This window comes from Balaenoptera borealis (assembly GCF_965194805.1).
Source record: "Balaenoptera borealis genome assembly, chromosome: 1".
NCBI classification, from domain to species: Eukaryota; Metazoa; Chordata; class Mammalia; order Artiodactyla; family Balaenopteridae; genus Balaenoptera; species Balaenoptera borealis.
This window is the reverse complement of record NC_138860.1, coordinates 154,003,508-154,023,235: the sequence shown is the minus strand read 5'-3', so window position 1 is coordinate 154,023,235 and position 19,728 is coordinate 154,003,508. Positions and strand designations below refer to the sequence as shown.

The following is a 19,728-nucleotide window of genomic DNA, read 5'->3' as shown; positions in this document are numbered from 1 at the left end:
AGCCTGTACCAGGAGAAGTACATCCCCAGAATTAGGCTTGTGATGGTCCCTTCCTTCTCCTATGCCACTAGCTAGCTCTATGAACTTAAGGGAGTTACCTAATCTACCTATGCCTCAGTCTCCTCATCTGTAAAATGAGAATAATGAGAGTTGTTCTAAGAATTAAACAATACATGCAAAATACCCAGAATAGGGTCAGGCCCAGGAGGTTCAATAGATATTAACTATTCACCATCACCATCATCATCACCATCGCCATTGTCATCACCATCATCATTCTCATCATTATAACTGTTCCATCCTGGACCCCATGCCTCAAATACAGACCATGACATACATCTGGAGTATGCGCAGGGCACAGCGGTAAGGACAGGGAGAGGGATGGATTTCAGATTACATATGAAAAGTTGTAAGGCTTTGGGGATGTTCAGCCTGCAGAACAGGAGCTGGCAGGGGTTCGAGTGAGTGAGGAGTGGGGAGGAGTGGGGACACACAATCCTCAAACAGCTGAAGGGCTACTATGTAAAAGGTGGACTGAACATGACTAATCCTTCAGGGGCAGAAAGCAGAAGTGATGGGCTATCAGGTTTAGCCTGGACATAAACACCCCCTAACAGTCAGAGCTGGCATCAGTGCAGCACTTCTTAAGGTTTCCCTGCCCTGGGCAGGGCACTGGACAAGAGGTCTTTGAGCTCCCATCCCACTCCAAGGCTGATGAGGCTATGGAGAGGCAGCAAGGGGGGGACATGAGGCCTGGGGGGGAAGGAGACACAGTGAGGAGGGGCTGGCAGATATTGCTTGGTGAGGCAACTTGCAGTGGATCTCTGTTTCCATTTCTAGTTGATGAAAAATGCATAGTTTTATGCTGTCAAAGAACAAATAGAATATTGACATGTATTTTGCATTTTACATAGCTAATTTTATGTTCTATTCTATTTTGGACAGTTAAAAATGTTTCCCCCTTTGGATGTTGAGGTGGGCAAGGTTGGTCAGTTCCAATGTCTGTGGGTGAGTGTGTGTATGTGTATGTGTCTCGTGTGGTGTGTATATCTGTGTGTATCTGTGTGTGTCTATATACCATCCACCCTTCAAAAACCCTCCCTCGTCACCCCCAGTCAGAAGGAAGCAGTCCTTGCTTTCAGGATACAGTGTAGCAGGGGGATGAATCTGTAGCAGGCCAGGGCTGGCCTGCCTGGATTCGTAAACCTTCCTGCTGGGGGACGTGGGGCAAGTTCCTTGGTGTTTCTGGGCCTCAATTTGCTTTTCTAATTAAAAAGGGGCCATAATACTACCTCCACCTCAGGGCTGTTGTGAGGGTCAGAGGAGATGATGTATATAATGTGTGGTTAGTAGGCACTTAGACATTAGCTCTGATTATGTCTAGGTCGCCACAGCCTCACACTCACGCCTCTAGTACAAACACTGGGCTTCTTACTGCCAAGGACCGCCTCTGATTTCCATCTGCTTCCCTAAGGCGTAGCACAGGGACCGGCACTCAGCAGGCCCCTGACAAACCTTAGTTAAATTGGATTTACTGCGCTGGAGCATTCTTTGCTATGTGAGGCTCACCAGGGCCCAGAGACATAATGCGTTGCGAGTCTGCGGGTCGTAGCAGCGTCCGTTTCCACCACAGGGTCTGCAGTGTCATGCGATAAAGCTGAATCATTTCTGCACCACCCACGGAGGTCTGCTCCTCTCCCCCACCTCCACACTCCCAAGAAGCACTGAGGCTTCCCCAAAATGAGAAATTTCACAGCATCCTGCTATCCTTTGGGTAACTGCGTATTTTATGATGACTGATAGGCAATTACTATGGTAATATTGCAATTCAGCACGTGTGAGGTTTGGGAAATGAGAAATTATGGGTAACTACTTTGGACTCATTTCTATGGTAACAAAAAGTAATTGTCATTAAATACCAGTTATATGGAGGCTGTACCTGGTAATTATAGATTTTTATGCCCAGAAACATAAATAAAACCAATAAATTTATTCAAAGGTCTATGACTATTTACTTATACGTGGCTCTATGGAATACACAATGACAAGCACCTAATTAAGAAATGCAAACCCAATGCAGAGTTTCATATTGTCATATGGAGATGGAGAGTCTGTTTTTCAAATGCAAGGCAACTTGCACATCACACAGGCTCAGTGGGGTACAGGTGGGGATGGAGGTTGTCTTCTCTGTAAAGGAGGTGATGGGGAGGAGGACGTGGCAGAGAGAGAGAGCAAGAGTTGCACTGTGTGGGACAGCCACACCTACTGCAGGACAGTGAGAATCGCCAGCCATCATAGACGGACTCAGCCCATCACCCCCGACCCCAAAGGCCTTCCAGCCACTGCCTCGTAGCTCTTGGCTCTATGATACCTGAAGTTACAGCGTTCATCCCTCAAAGCTCCTAGGCCCGAGATCCCCCTAGAGCACTCCAAAGATGCTCAAATTTCATTGATAAGTCATACCATTATTTTTTTATTGTGATAAAATACACATAACATAAAATTTACCATTTTAATCATTTTTAAGTGTACAATTAAGTGGTATTAAGTATTCATAATGTTGTGCAACCATCTCCAAAACTCTCTTTCCATCTCGTAAAACTGAAACTCTATACCCATTAAACAATAACTCTCTTCCCCGCTCCTCACCCCAGCCCCTGGAAATCACCATTCTACTTTCTGTCTCTATGATTTTTGACTACTCTAAGTACTTCATATTAGTGGAATCATAAAAAAATCTGTTTTTTTGTGTCTGGCTTATTACACTTAGCATAATGTCCCCAAGGTTCATCCATGCTATAGCTGTACCATTCTTGACAGAGCCTCTCCCTAGTGCTTCTACTAAATGACGAAGAGCGCCTTTCACTTCATTTTCCTCTTCCAAGAGGGCAGGGGGAAACTGAGGCCAGGGGAGAGAAGTGTCTTGCCCCAAGGCTAGAAGACTCACGAGAGTGGGGGAAGTTAGACTGCTAGTTCTCTGCTCCCAACTCCAGCTTGTAAGGCACAGGCAGTGCCCGGGGGTGTGGAGAGTCCTGGACACACCATAGGACTTTGAACGGGCTCTTCACCTCTGCAGACTTGGTTTCCCCTTTGCTCAAATGGGTATAATAAAAACTGACTTTCCTTTCTCAGAGAGTCACGGTAATGATCAAAGGTGGCTTTTAGATGTAATGTACAATAACAAAGTGTGCCTCTGAACCCAGCGTTCACTAAATCACTACAGCAGCTCATCATAGTATTTATGTCGCAACAGCGTATGATCAAAACAACTGGGGTTAGGAGGCCGAGTTGCTGAAAGTGAAGGGCTGGGAGCTGACGGCATGCAGTGATGACTTGTTTGCCTGGGGACCGTAGCTCCGTGCCGTGGCACAGTTGCGAAACACTGCTGTGGTGTGTATGTATTCATTCAGATAATATATATCAAAGGCCGCTTCTATGCTGGGCACCATGCCAGGCTTTGGGGATGAAGTCCTGCCTTCACGGAGTTTAGAGTCTAGAGGTGGAGACAGTCATCAAATAGATAATCACGTGATTACAAATTGGGGCCAGGGCTCTGAAAGGACAGTACAGAGTGCTCTGAAAGAGTGTAATGGGAGCCCTAATTTATTTTGGAGAATCTAGGCAGGCCTTTCTGTGAAGTGGCATTGAACCTCAGACCTGAACTGAAAAAAATGGCCAGTGTTGCTGGAGTGTAGTAAGTGAGACAGAGGGTATAGTTGTTCTGTGTTTTTGTTAGTTGCCGTAGTATCATTGTTTCTACCGTTACACCATCTAACTGTCTTAGAGGGCTGCTGGAGAGTGCACTGTGGTTGCTGTAACTTTGGCCCTCTCTACTCCTCCCGTAAGCCAGAGTCTGGGAGCGCATACAGTAGTCTAGTAAGTAAACACTGCTGCCCTCTTACATAAAACGCATTCTCTCTCATGGGACAGCTGCCATCATCGGCCATTAAATGCTAGAGTGCACCTTGTCTATTCTACTATAAATACCGTGGAATAGGTACTTGTATTATTAAATAAAAGCTTTGTGTGATCAAATCTGGGAAGTGTCACTCTCCTTCCTAGACTAGATTACATGGTTCTTTAATGTGGAGGAAGAAGAAGGAAGAGGAGGAGGAGGAAGAGGAAGCGGGGTCGGGGGAGAAGGGGCGCCTGGAGGACAGGCCTGTCTGCTGCTCTTCTGGGTCTGGTGTGTGTGGTGCCAGCAGGGGGTACAGGACAGCCCAGGAGCACAGCTTGGCTGGGGCACGCCTGCATCCCTGCCCACTCCTCACAGGCCACACGACTTAAGGCAGGTGATTCAACGTCACTGAGGCTTGCGAGACTGCACGTCCTGCGGGGAGGTGTAGAGAGTGAAGGTCAGGGAGCACGTGAGGGAGGTGGGGCTGACCCCAGCGCTGCGAGGCGGTCTGTGAGTGGGGCTCTGTGTGCTGCCCTGAGGTTCTGACAAGCAACCTTCCTTCCCACCTGCCGCCTTCTGTCCTTTGCTCCTCCCCCCCGACTCCCTCCTGCTTTTCCTCCTGTACTCACGCTAATTGGAGTAGGTTTTTATTATTTGCAAGCAGAGAAAGCTTCAGAGACGCTCCTCCATAGAGCTGCTACGAGGATCAAATAAGTGTGTGAACGCCTGACACACGGTGCTGGGTGGCAAGCGGAGAATTCTCGTAGTGGCCTTTCCCAGACTGTGTTTCAGAAACCCTGCCGCCTCTGGGGATGGGGTAGCGGTGGAGCGGGTGAGGGGGTGGCGGGGGAGCGAGCTGTTTAGGAAAAGGGTTCCTTTGGGGAACACTGGACACTATATTCCCCTCTTGGGATTCCCGTTTATTAGCATTTTCAAAACTGAAAAGTCTTATTGTGAAAGAACTTGTTGAACTTTGCTGAACTCTGTGTTTCCCAAATTCACTTGAACTCCAAATCTTTTTTCCCCCATAATGCCTGGATAAGTCCCGCCAAACCACGGGGCACCGTGCAGGGGCTGGCCTACAGGACCTCTACGGCACCTTGAAGTTCTCCATCTGGAGTCTTGATTACTATGTTTCACATTCTCCCAGTCTTGAATGGTGAATTCTCATGATAGGCTCTTTGTTGCTACTCAGCTATTTTAGCAACAGGACTAATGCCTGTGGTTAGAGATTTTCTTCAACTCTCAGAATGAGAATCACACATTCTCACTAGGAGAACGCGAGGCTTTTAAACTTCGGTACCGAACCGTTTCTGAGGAGTGGAGCTCTTTTATCCTGAACTCCCCAAATCACAAAATTTGGACAGCTTGAGGACATGTAGGAAGCAGCCAGCTACCCAGCACCACCCCACTGGCCATCTGAAGCCCAGAGAGAGGAGGCATTTTGGCCAAGGTCACACACCTCTTTCCAACTGGTTATCCCCGGACAGCGGATGATGACATAAATAAGTGTGTGTAGTGAACAGTACTGACCTCTCTCTGACCACAGCCGCTCGTGTAATTAAACAGAAATGTTAACATCAATCAAATGGTCCTTCCACCAACATTATCACTAACAGAGTATTCTGTCCAGGGAAGGTGGAAAGGCACTGCTCCCAGGCCTGCAGCAGCCATAAAACCTGCCCGTGCTAATGAGCCATCGCTTGAGCCAATTAAGAGAGGAAGCAAAACTGTCTTTAATTAAGGCATCATGCATCCCATGGGTTCTCTCTAACTCATACCCAGGGGTACTAGGGGGCCCCTGTGGAACCAACTGTCACACTCTGGGAAAGCCTTAAACCAGCTCTGTTTAAAATGGACCTGATGGGATGTCAGGCAATGTGGGTTCTGGTCTGAGCTCTGCCACTGAACTTGGGCAGGTCCCATCTCATCTCTGAGCCTTAGTGCCTTCATCAATAAAGTCATCCCTTTCCTTCTCTCATATCCACCAAATTCTTTTTGAGCATCTACTATGTGCTGATCCCTGCTGATAGGCACTGGGGACACGAGGACCATTAAGGCTCAGTGCTTTCCCTCTGGTGGCTTTAGGACCAGTGGGGTCCATGCAATAGGATAAGACATGTTCAGTAGCCAGGCCTGTGGGAGCTCAGAGAAGGGAATGACCAATTCTGTTTCAGGGTTTGCAGAATGTTTTCTAGAAGAAGAGGCATGAGCTGAGTTGTGAGGAAGGGTTAGTGAGATGAGGAAGGGACCAGGAGGCTCTGGACAGAGGGCCTTTATGAAGGTAAGGTATCAGGCACCAACAGGACCTGTGTAAGGAACCAGGCCTTCCTTAGAGAGACCAGAGCAACAGTTCTAAGACCAGAGGGTGGGAGGTGAGGCACCAGGTCACACAAAGCTTTGCATCAAAGCTAGGGAGTTTGAATATTACCTTGAGAGTTGTGGGACTAATCAGCTCTCAAGCTGTATAATTTAGGCAGTGAAGTTAGACAGTCAATGATTTACTGGTTGTATGACTTTGGGCCAGTCTGTTGCCTCAACCGTGAAATAAGGGTAATAACACTCTCAGAGGATTCAATGTTCTCTCAGCAGATGTTTCCCCTGGTAGTGGAATTTTCGGCTGTAAATTATGGTGCTAAGCCAGGAGAAAGAGTTCAAGATGTGAGTGCCTGAGTGAGTGTGGGGCTAGCCGGTATGCCCACACCAAAGAGAAATGCCGTTCACGTGATCTGGGATGCTACTCTCCTTCATTAATAATCTCCAAGAAGAAACCCGGAAACAAAACAGTAACCTTTATCACCACCATATGATATTCTGCAAAGCACGTTCATTGCCACCGTTTCTTTTGATGCTCACAAGTGCCCTGCCAGGAAAGTAATTATTGTCTTAATTATGCAAGAGAAACTGCAATGCATCAGAGAGGGAAAGTGAATTCCCCAAGGTTACACAGGAAGTAGGTGCCAAAACTGATATTAAGTCTCCTGATTCCTGGTCCAGCAAGCTGCCCAGAAAACTAGAGCAAGTGACCTCAGGTGACTGTGAATGAAACAGCCAAGGCCCATTAGTCACATTCTCAAGAGCCAGGGTGAAACTTCCTCTAATGAACTCGTGGGTAGTCTGAAAATTCTTGCTCAAAAACCTATCCCCTTTTTCTTCCTGCTTCCACACCACCATCCAAGCATTCTCTCCCATCCCTCACCTGTAATTGCCCAGGTAGACGCCATCAGGGTTGAGCATGGGTGCAATCTTGAAGACCAGGTGTTCCCGTAGGGCACGAGCAATAGGGTGCTGGCTTATGAGGAAGTCAATGATCCCTGGAGAAAGAGAAGCACCTGGGTTAACCTCAAAGTGTTTCAAGAAGGAGGAGCACATTTCCCTCAGCTGGGAAAACGCAGCTCCGCAGGTGATTTTGGCCTATGTTGTTAGCCACTGTGAATGTAAGGCTACGGATTAGGTGTTGCCCAGTGAATTTTACAAATAATATCTCTGTTTCCAAGGGACAGTTCAAGATGTAATATTGAAGCTCATGGGCTGGGGGAGAGCATGTCCTGCTGAAGAGTACAGGGTGGGCCTCCAGGAAAAGATGGCATATGAGCTGTGCCTTGGAGGGCCCCCTGGGTCTTGAGAGACAGACATGGGGGAGAGGCAGGATAACTCTAAACAATAAATTTAGAGTTGCTCCCTAATGGGCGTGCTGTTAGCTAAAGGCTGACATCAGATTGGATGACGATGGAGTCAGGGACCTTAGGGGTCTCAGTCCTCAAGTGGCTGATGGGTGCACCAGGAAACACAAAGGAGAAGTCACAAGAGGACAGAGAAGTTTTGTCAATGCCCCCAAGCCTGCTCCTTTCCCCACTTTGAGGGTCCTCTGTTCCCAGACTCTGGGGCTGGCTGCCCTCTCTGCTTCTCACTGGCACCAACAACTACCTCGCCTTCAGGTCACCAGATTTAGAAGAGTTGAATTCTCCAGGACTCTCTTCCCACATTCAGGTGGTCTCCAAGTCTCTTCCTTGAAGCTAGCAAATCTGACCCTCATCTCCATCCCTCTGCCTCTCTTCTGTTCTACGCCACCATCATACTTGGCCTGGATGAGAACAACCGCACCTGGCGTAGGTGCCAGCAACCACCTCCAGAGTGTGCCCTCATCACTATAGCCAGAGGGACTGTCCTGAAGGGCAAACCTGACTCTGTCACTGCTGTCGCTGATATCCTGGCGATGGCCTGCATATATCTACAGGAGAGGGGGTGAGAAAACAAGAACTGGGTCCTTGCCTTGTCCCTCCTTTTCTCCACGTTTCTACTTATTCATCAGAGACCCGAGAAAAATAGGCAAAATGGAGCTCTGGCATTCCATGAAATTCCTGTAATGCTGGAAAGTGATAGGAGAGTACAAAACCCTCCCAAAAGTACAGAAGGAGAACTCCTCTCCTGCTGGAGAGAGCAGGAAAGGCATCAAGGAGAAAGAAGCTTTTGAGCTGGGCCCTGAAAGATAAGTAGGTTTTGACAGCCAGACAGGAGGAAGCAGCGGGGTAACTAAGAACAATCCACATGCCCAGTGGCAGGCACTTAGCCCTTGGAATGATAAGTCGCTCAGAGGCACATTCCAGAGCTGCCATGACCAGTGAGGGACAACTTGGGCTTTTCATTAGGCCGGGGTTGAGAATCCATCGGCAGCCGAGAGCCAGTTGGACATCATTTACTTCGCCGCCGAAGCCGCAGTCGACCAGATGCCCTAATTTATTTGTTGGTCTTCATATGAAAGCTGTAGTTTGCCAGTAAACAGGCAGGGTAATGATGCCAGGCAACCTTGTTAGGGGCTAGTAATTGCTTAATCTGTCCACTAATTGACCCTGGCTCCTGGGGCAGCGCTCCATCAAGGAGCCAGCCTGTGCTCAGGGCCTGGCCGTGCTGCCTCAGAGGATGGCTTCTGGAAGCGGAGGAGCTCATTGTGAGCCATCCTCCTTCACAGATGAGCAGATTAATTGGGCTGCCGATTAGGCAGCTAATAAAAGGATGAGAGGAAACAAAGCCAGACCGGAGGCTGCAGCCACCCAGAGTGAGTATGGGGCAAGGAAAGCAGAGGTTTTAGACTCATTTCTTGGCTTGAGGTCAGATACTGTTCAACAGGAATCTTTCCTATCGATCAGGAAACTGGGAGGCGATCTTCCACTTGTATTTAGTGTGGGAGGGGGTGGTAAGTGAAGAGGAATATGAGGAGAAATGTCAGAGAAAGTCAGAGTGGAGAGGAGATGCCATCCCCCACTATGGGCCAAAGCACGGCATGGACTGAGGAAGCAGAGAGCATGTGGACTTGGGGACCTGCCTGTGACTCTTCACTGGTTGTTAGCTTTCTCTGACCAGTTTCCTCGTCTTGATATAGAGGTAACAACACTTAATCTGGAAGACTGATGTGGGACAGGGTTAGAACCCCTGCATTTTGACTGCCTGACACAGCACCTGAACACTGTGATGTGCTCTCATAAACTCACTCAGATCAAAGGTTGAAAGGCAGTGGGGTAGTAAAAAAAAAGAATACAGTTTAGAACCAGGAGTCCTTGTCTGTGAAGTTGACTGACTATGGGATTTGGGGACAAGGATACTCAATTGGAGAAGCCAACAAACCAGCAGTTAGAGAACCGGGGTTCTAGTTTTGGTTCATTGATAAATTTAGAAGAAAGAATCCAGGGATTCCCAAGGATGCAACCCACACCAACAGCCTATGATTCCATCTACTTCATTCCTCTCCCCCAAAGTAGCAGAATCCTCATCTGCTAAGTGAGGAGAATAATCTCTCTCCTGCTGGGAGACATAATCCACCCCCTTAAGATCAGTCTCTGCCCCTTCAGTAAACAAGTTTGCAGGTCCTTTCCTTTGAGCTGATGTAATCAGGAAGGTGGAAGAAAGCAGGGCTGGAGGCTAGAGAGGCTGGAGGAGAAGAAGGAAAAGTGGCAGAGGACCTGAAATGAAAGCTGGGCTGCAGACCTCACTGCCCTGCCGGCCTCGCCTGGCCACGATGACCCTCGCCAGGCAAACCACAACTGAACATTCATTACTGTTATTTCTCCCAGTATACTTGGTTCAGCACAAGGCACACAGCAGGTGCCTAATAAATGCCCATTGGTAGATTGGTCCCAGGAATTCATTCAACCTTAACAAAGTACAGTAAGTCCCCTACATTCGAACCTTCAAGTTGCGAACTTTCAAAGATGCGAACGTGCGTTCGAATGTCCAATCACATAAGTTAGTTCACATGTACACTGTCATGTGCATGCATCCTCTACAAGTGGTTGTGCTTTTGTACACTCTACTGTACAGTACTGTATAGAGTACGGTAGTACAGTATCTTTATTTCAAGCTAGATCTCCTAGAGATTGACTTCATTGAACTCCTTGCTGTGTAACATGAGGAGCTTACTAATGAAGACCTGATGGAACTGGAGGCCCACAGAAAGGACAAAGAGAGACAAGAGGAAGAAGAAGTAACTGAAGAACTGAAGAGATTCACGACACAGGAAATGGCAAGGGGATTTTCTTTATTTGAGGAGGAACTGTTAGTTTTTGAGGCACAGGGCCTGAATGTAGAATGGTACATGAAGGTTGCAGCAACAGTTCAGAATGCAATCCAGTGCTACCATGTCATCTATGATGAGAAGAAAAAGAGCTACTACCCAGACATCACTGGATCATTTTTTCAAGAGGGTAAACAAAATTGAATCCAGCAAGGAACCAGAACCTGTGCCATCAACGTCAGGTGTGAGTGAAATTGCAGCTTGCCCTCCATCTCCTATTGCTGACGATCCTTCAGTTCTACCATCTCCCACCTCCTCTCCCTCCTCCAGTCAGTAACTCTTCTTGCCTGTTCACTAGATGCCAGCCCCTGGATGCCAGCTGCTGTACTGTACTACTGTACTTTTCAAGGTACTGTACTGTAAGATTTAAAATGTTTTCTTTATTTTTTGCATTTGTTTGTTATGTATTATTTGTGTGAAAAGTACTATAAACCTATTACAGTACAGTACTATATGGCCAATTGTACCCAATTGTGCCAGTTGGGTACCTAGGCTAATTTTGTTGGACTTATGAACAAATTGGACTTACGAACGTACTCTCGGAATGGAACTCATTCATATGTAGGGGACTTACTGTAGAGGGTTAGTTGTGCTGATAATCACTCATTCCACAGACATTCGCAGGGCCAGGTCCCTGCCATGAGCTTGGCATTCCAAGATGCATGAGAGGTTCCTGCTCAGAGGGTACATGGAGAGAAAGCAGCTCCCACTGTACCCACTGGCAAAGGCTCTGGTGGGAACAGCACAGGGAGCTCTGGGAACCCAGGGGGCTCCTGACCCAGCCTGGGGGTCAGGAAGCGGCCATGGCAACTTAAAGGATGAGTAGAGTGAGCCAGACGAAAGGGGTGTCGGGGGACGGTGTCCCAAGCAGGGAGGGTCTTCCACAAAGGCTGGGAGGTGAGAAAGAAGACAGCCTGTTTGCTAGAACTCTTCAATTCCAGGGGGCATAGCTTTGTAATTAAAGGCACAGACTCTGAGGGACTTCCCTGGTGGCGCAGTGGTTAAGAATATGCCTGCCAATGCAGGGGACACGGGTTCGGTCCCTGGTCCAGGAAGATCCCACATGACGCAAAGCAACTAAGCCCGTGCACCACAACTACTGAGCCCACATGCCTAGAGCCCGTGCTCCGCAACAAGAGAAGCCACCGCAATGAGAAGACCGCGCACCGCAACGAAAAGCCCGCGTACCGCAACAAAAAGTAGCCTCCGCTTGCCGCAGCTAGAGAAAATCTGTGCGCAGCAACGAAGACCCAACGCAGCCAAAAAGAAAGGAAGGAAGGAAGAAAGAAAAGAAAGAAAAGAAAGAAAGAAAGGAAGAAAGAAGAAAGAAAGAAAAAGAAAGAAAGGCACAGACTCTGAAACTGGACTAGGTGTGTGGTCTTAAGCTCTTGGTTCCTCAGTTTCCTCATCAGTTAAGAAGAAAATAATAATAATAACTACCATGTGGGTTATTGTGAGGATCTCAGTGAGTTAATGTAAGCAAAGTGTCTGGCACATAGGAAGTGTGTTGTTTACTCATTGCTCTTATTTGGTTTGGTTGAAGGTGTGAGGGTGGGAGGATGTTGAGAGAGAAGCAGGAGAGGTAAGTGGGGACTTGCCAGTCCTGCTGAAGAATATAAAGGGCACAGGAGAGCCATTGCAAGGTTAGGGTCAGATCTGGGCTTTGGAGAGTTTCCCCTGGCTGCAGCATGGAATGTGGTTTGGAGGGAAGTTATAATAATGGACAGATGTCCTGAAGGATGACAAGGTGGCAGTAGGGGGACAGACCTAGCAGAGTGCAGCAAACATAAAGAGGCTTGCAGTCAGGAGCTAGGGTCTGACATGGTGGCGACCTGCAGGGGCTCTGCAGTGACCAAAGCCCAGAGAGTCACGGGGAAGCCGCTGTTGGAGGGGAAGCCGTGTGGATAGATGATGACACTGATGACAAGACTATTTGTCTACCACCCCCAGGAGCATCAGTAGTCTTGGCTTAAATCACACAATCTTGGGGAAAGGTGACACCACAATGACTGAGATTAAGTTTCTGGCCCCTGGCAGAATGGGGCCTCAAAATGGAAACTGAGTTCAGTTTTAGACAAGTAAGGAAAGTTATATTTCCAGTACCTCTGAGTTTGGGGGATTGAGGCTTGCATCTGCTGTGCAAATCTGTTTTCTCTCCAGGCTGTGAGCTCCAGGAGGGCAAGGACAGCTCTACATTTTTACGATGATTTTGTCAGTGCCCAGCTCAGTCCTCAATAGATACATGAGAAAGGAATGAATAAAATATGGACCGGTGATGGACACTGTACGTTCAGTAGCTGGATTGACCTGTAATTACACTGGCTCTGTTTTGCAGACAGGGAAACAAAGTCAGGCTGGTGACATCACTTGCTGAGTGTCTCACAGGGGCCTGGCTGGGATTCAGGTCCAGTTCTACTGGCTTCAGAGTGGTGCCCTTTCCACGAAGCCAAGACGGAAAGAGCCAGGAGTCTATTTGCATGTGATTTGCAGGATGATTTGCATATATGCTTACATGATTTTTCTCTAGAGAGCTCTGTATAAGGTTTACTGTTGCTGTTTCTGGCTCATAGGCAGAATACTGCAATGGGAAGAGGCCAGGCTTGAAGCAAGACAGTCGGCTGGGGTCTCTGCTGGGCTCAGAATGTGGGTCACGTGGCAGGAGCCACTCTAGACCCCACCCTGATCGTGTACCAGGCCCCTGTCTGCCCTCAGCTGAGCCCAAGGGCCGCAAATTATGGAATCACAGGGAGTCTGGCCCTGCAGAGCCTGAAGTTCACAGAGTCTAAGTTCTTTCCCTCTTATCCCCAACTCTGCCCATTTCACAAATGAAAGGACAAGTTTGGGGAAGCAAAAGGCCCCGTGACAACCCCTTAGGGATCTAGTTTCAGGCATCTGTGAGGCTGTATGGGAGAGAGGAGGGAGGGGAAGATGGAGAACAGGTGAGGGATAGAGGAAAACAGAGCTGGGGAGGGGAGGGAGGAAGGGGCAATGGTCACCACCGCACTGTGGGAAATGCTAGGCTGTGCTGGGTCCTGGTGTCCTGGTGGTTGTGAGTGTGTGTGTGTGTGTGTATTCCCCCCCCTCCTCTCCCTGCCCGCACAGGACACCCCTGAAGAGTGAGCTCCCAGAGGGAGGGCCTGGTGGGCCCCGTGGCACGTTGAGCAGGGCTCCCTGAATCCTCACAGCAGCTCCTGGAGGACCACATTGCTGCCGCATTTTATAGGCAGAGAAACAGGCTGCGAGAGTTGAGGACTTGCCGAGCGAGGGTCCCCAGCGCGGAGGTGAAGTGGTAGGATTCTGACTCAGGGCTGCTCAAGTCTAAAGCCTCAGAGATACACACGCCCCTGCTGTCTCCTGCGGGTGGCGCACCTTCCAAGGTCGTGTTGCATACGCGTGGGCTTAACCGATTCATTTATGAACGGTGTGAAGGGGGCAAGCGCTCTGCAGGTGGGACTTTCCAGTGAGCCATGTCCCAACAACTCCAGGAAGCTTCAGCGCAAGAACATTCACTCGACCGGAGGTCGGAGATCTGACGTGCAGTCCCGGCCAAACTTCTGACATGCTCCGTGGTCTCCCACGTGGGTAAACGAGGAGGGTTCAGCTAACGGCTCTTTTGGGAAGGAGGCGAGGGAGGCAGGGCACGTGGTACAGGAGTCACATGCCTGGGTTTGGTTTCCCAGTAAGGATAAGGGGAACCATCCTGGGCACCTGCAAGATGCTCCATTAATGCTACTTCCTCCCCTACGAATAACACTTCTTCAGTGCTTACTGCATTCCAAGCACCATCTTAAATATTTTATGGTTATTAACTCATTTAATCTCCACAACAACCCTATGATGCAGGATCCCTATTATTATTTCCCTTTTGAGATAAAGGGACTGAGGCAAGGAGACGTTATAGGACATCCCCAAGGTCATCCTGTACTAAGTGGGAGAGCCGGGCTTCAAATCCAGGTGGTGTAGCTCCAGAGACCCAGCTCACACACACTCTGCTACAGAGCCACGTGGGAGTGACCTTGACCTCCCACGCCGTAGTTGGAGAACAAGGACAGTTTGGCCTCACAGAGGCCAGGAGTGGGGTTGGGGGCAGTAGAGGGTGACTGACAAGCAGCCGTCTCCCCAACATGCAGAGCCTTGAGGAAGTCACAGCCCGGCCCCCCCGAATGGCACCCCCGCCAGAGCTCTGCCACGACAGGACTTCACTCTACTCCCAGCAGCAGATGCATCAGCAGCTCGGCCATGAGAACCGAGGTCCCCGCCAGATGGGGATGACCAGGCCCCAAATGTGTGTCCTCCACTCAAGGTCACTGAGCCAGTTAATCGGGAAACAGAGTTAACAGAACCAAAGGTACCTCGGCAATCAAGCTTCCAGGCCTTAGACCCACCCTCCTGCCCTCCCCAGAACAAGGTGGGCTGGGGCGGGGAATCCAGCTGAGGGCTGGGTCTGGGGAAGAAAGCCCCAGCTGAGCCCCAGGGGGCTGTGGTCTGGGCTGTCCCCAGGGGGCTGGGAGGCCCTTGGCGAAGACCATGCCTCAGTTCCTCATCGGCAAAGTGGGGGAATCCTGCCTGTCTTGAGCTGCCTCAGGAAGGGTGAGTTGTGTGTCTTAAGTGGCAGTTACAGAGATAGGGACAGAGGGAGACCAGGATCGGGGCGATGGGTCCCGGTGTCACATCCGCCATGAATTAGCTGTGTGGTCCTGGGTAAGCCACCTCACTGCCCTGAGCCTCCCCGGTCTCACGTGTCAGATGTGCTGGTTGTGGTGGGGTGGCCAGAACACTGTGCTCTTCCAGGCGGGAAGCTTGGCCCTTTAGTGCTTCCTGTCTCCCAGGGGCCAAAGGCACGCACAGGCTTGGGAGAGCCAGCTTCAGACTTCAGAGCCCCCTCCTGCCCTTTCCTGGTTACGTGAACTGGAGGCTCCCCTTTCTGAACTCAGATTTAGCATCCCAGAGCCAAGACAGCGTTTGTTCCTCACAACAGCCCCATGAAATGAACAAGACAATGCACATTTTACAGATGTGGAAAATGACACTCTAAGATCCAGCCCTGGGTCTCAAACAGCTAGGTTTAAAGGGAGAGCAACAAATATAAATCAAATGCATAACAAATCAGGGCCAAAGAGATGACCATTGGGTAACGCACAATGCAGGCACGAAGCAGGGGGCGGAAGGGAGTGGGCCAGGGGGCCCACAGCAGGTACTTGAAATGAACCTTGGGAGATGAACGGTATATGCCAGGTGGCAAGGAGTGGGCACAAGACCTCCTAGGCAGAGGAGCAGCAGATGCAAAGGCCCAGTGGTGGGGAGAAGAGTGTCCAGGGATTAAGTTGTGTGGAGCTGGGATATAATGAGGCCAAGGTCCCCTGGCAAGAGCCACATCATGGAGAATTGTGAGTGTCATGCCAAGGAGTTTGGAGTTGATCCTGAGAAGGTAGTGGGAAGGCAGTAAAGCCTCTGCCAAGGAGTGAACATTGACTGAAAGCCTCAGTGATAGACAGCACTGAGTCTATCGATAAACTCAGCACCATCCAGACTCATTTTTGGGGAAAGCAGGGTCAACAGAGAGAGCACCTGAGAGCTTCTCGGCTTCTCTGTGCCTCAGGCCTCCTCTGTAAAATGGGATAGTGACCCTGCCCTCTGTCTGCTGCCCACAGAGGGGGTGGGCACGGGAGTTTGGGCTCCCAGGGATGAAGTAGCGATGGTAAGGCTACTGTCTTTTCACAAACAAGGACAAAAGAGTTGCATCTGATCAGCTGGGGAACAGGCTGCTGCCAAGTTTAGTAACTGACAGATGGCTGCCAGTAAAGGAGTTGGTACAAGCAGGAGGGCCCTGCGAGAGGTTATTGCAAGGACAGTGCGGGGAAGAAGGAGGCTGGAAGTGAGAATGCCAAGGAGGCAGCTAACGTGGCTGGAGCAGGGGGTTGAGACCCCCCAGCCACGCCTCTGATGAACTGCTTGTCTTTGGGCAATCACTTCCTCTCCCTGAAGCTCAGGCTCCTTGTCTGAAACCAAGAGGGAGGAAGTGGTGCCTAACCACAGCCTTGTAAGAATACGAACAGGGAAAATAAGACCCATATTTGTTTGCAGAGTGCCTTATAGTTTACAAAGCAGATTACCTGCTTCATCTTCTCAGATCCCATGGGGAAGGGGGTGACATCTGTTGAGGGCCTACTGTATGCCAGGCACAGGACTGGGTGTTTGTTTACATTCATCTCATGCCAGTTTCATAACAGCTTTTGCAGATACATATTGATATAATAATTTATTTTACATTTGAGGAAACCGAACTGCTAGGAAGTGGCAGAGCCGGTATTTGACCCCAAGACTGACCAAGGGCAAATCACCGATACTGCCACGGCAGCATGCTGCCTCGCTCAAGTTATAGAACCTCTATGGACTTTTTCATATCCCTTTGACCTTATGGTCATTTTGAGACTAAAATGAGATAAATTACTTAACCTCTCCAAACTTCGGTTTTCTCATATGTAAAAATACAGTTAATATTTATTCCTATGACATAGAAAAATTAATATAATCAAAATAAAGCCAATAAATTAGATTAAATCAACAAAATAATTAACATAAAATATGTAAAGTGCTTAGAACAGTGCTTGGCTCATACATAATATCATGTATTTTATATATAATATACCCACTAGATGGGTAAAAATGCAAAGTATTGGTGAGGATGTGGGACAGTAGGAGTTCTTAGACGTTGCTGGTGGCAGTGTCAAGTTGTATGCTTTGGAGAGAAATTTGGAAATACCCAGTAAAGTTGAAGATGCACACATCCCATGACCTAGCAATTGCATTCCACAGTTATACACCTTAGAAAGGTATCTGCATACGTGCACAAGGCGACACCTATGTATCACATTTGTGTGATACAAATATGACACATTTGTATCAGCATTGTCTGTAAGAAAAAACACTGTAAACAACCTAATGGTCCATCTTCAGGAGAATGGATAGGTAAGTTGAGGTATAGACAGACATGGAATAGAATACATGATGAAAACAAGTGAATGACAGCTATACAAGTTCCAATGTATACAGAACGATACCATTTTTATAAAGCTCAAAAACATGCAAAAATAAAAAATACATTGTTCAGGAATGCTTACATGTGTAGTAAAACTGTTAAGAAGGACAAATACAAAATTCAAGCTGATGGTTATTTGTATGAGGGGGAAGGAAAGACAGAGGATTTAAAAGGAATAGATAATATTCAGCTTCTTAAGCTGGTGGGAACTTGGGCATTCATTAAATTATTATTTATATACTATTTATTGAATATATTTATATTGCTGACTAATTGAATATATATGTATATATATACATGCATGTATATATACTGCTGACTAAATATATATTTTATATGGATTAACTACTTAATAATAAATGAAAATTCAATTACAAACAGATACATTTGAGAAGAGAAATTACCTCTTATTTACCTCTGGTTGTCTGATATGAAGCATGCATTCCTTCCCATGGTTGGTACACTATTTCAAAAGCTGTTTGTTAAGTGAATTATTGACTGAACGAATAGATAATTTTCAATTCTTACTTCCCCAGTCCACCACACTTCTGCCAATATATGAACTGACCTGGGGCCAGATTTTTTTTTTGTTGTTGGTGGTGATGGTGGGTGGGAGGAGGCCAGATTTATTTTTTTGTAAACCACTGGAGACATGTAAAACAAAGCTAGGAAGTGTAGACGACTCTATGACTCTCATCCTCAATCGAGCACATACAGGAGAACTCTACCTATTCATTTATCCATCCACACATCCATCCATCCATTCATTCATCCATTCTTCCATGCATACGTGTAGTCGATGAACATTTAGTGAAACAAATACTAATGGAGATCAGGTGTAGCCTCTTGAGAAGTGAAGTAAATTCTCATCCAAGATAAGGACTCTGCTTTTGACCATACTGTCCCAGAGACAATCACAGTGCCCCAGATGGATGTGCGGGGGAGACACGGGATGCCCTTGAGATCTTGCAACTCACCTTGACACACAAATGAAGACGGTGTTTCCCCTGGGTGGACTCGTCCTGTGATGAATACCACCTTTTGCTCTGCCCCCTCCCGAAGGTTGTCTGTAAGATAAAATGGAAGTAGGTTACTAAGGAGGACAGCTGAGACGGGCAGTTGTTATGTGTGTGTGTGGGAGGGGCAGGGAAAGGGTGCTTTACATTTATCTCTTAAATCATTGGCTTAAAACCACTAATTGTATTATGTCCCTGGTTACCCAATATTAAATAACTATGTTTCTGTTCTTCTGTGCAACTGATCATATTAATATTACAATCAGCTGAAGAAGTCATAAGAGCAACGTCAAATCCCAGATCCACTGACCATGAAACTAGGCAAGTTATGTGTCCTTTCTGAGTTTCAATGTGTTAATCTATAAATGTGGATAGTTTCTTCATAGGGTTGCTGTCATAATTTAACAAGCTTACATATTGCCTAGTACACAGTAAAAATTTAGTAAATGATGGAGTAAAAAATGTAGCTATTTATATTAGTAATAGTAGCAGCTGCCATTTAAATAGTACCTTCTGTGTCGGGCACATTATATACATTATTTATAATCCTTACAGAAACATGACGGTTAATACTTCTTTTACTGAGGCAGAAACTGAGGCTCAGAGAGGTTATATAACTTGTTCAAGTTCTACCTACACAGCTACATAGGGTAGAGCTGAGATTAGAATCCAAGCCCTGTTTGGCCTTGATGAAGTAAGAGGGACCAGATTTCTCTTTCACCTTAAGCAACTAGAAGATTGGACAAAATATACAAAACAACTCTTTTCAGACATTGAACAAGAGTCAGTGCAAGACTAACTCATGAGAAAAGGAAAACTAAGGAGGCATGCCCCATGACTGCCCTGGTTTTTTGCCAGGAGGCCCACCCCAGACCAAAGAGCAGAGAGGGGTATCCTCAACAGAGCATGGAAATCTTACTGAGATTGAAGTTCAGGGAGTCTGAACCAGGTGGTGGTTGTGGGGAAACTCTGTATATTTCAGAGAAGAGGGAGCTCTGTAGAAAAAGAGTTCCAGGAATCCATAAAGGGTTCCTCACGAGTCTTTGCTGGGTCCCAAGATGTGCATATACAGGGTGAATCTCCATGATGTCATGAAAAAATGACCAGGGAGCTATGAACTGCACATTCTCAGGGCTCACACAGGGCTAGGAATCATTTGAACTCTCACCTCTAAAGTGGAAGTCTGCATTGATCATTCAGGGCATTT

General features: G+C 47.7%; 1 protein-coding gene across 1 annotated transcript in view; it reads right to left on the bottom strand.

Annotated features, from left to right (window-relative positions):
* Nucleotides 1-19,728, bottom strand: part of AGBL4 (AGBL carboxypeptidase 4) — a 1,392,661-nt gene that overhangs the window by 125,495 nt on the left and 1,247,438 nt on the right. Inside the window, exons 7-8 of the mRNA XM_082372119.1 lie at nt 18,483-18,572; nt 7,098-7,212 (exon numbers count right to left, since the gene is read on the bottom strand). Coding sequence (XP_082228245.1) covers nt 7,098-7,212; nt 18,483-18,572 — 205 coding nt within the window. The remainder of the gene's footprint in view (nt 1-7,097; nt 7,213-18,482; nt 18,573-19,728) is intronic.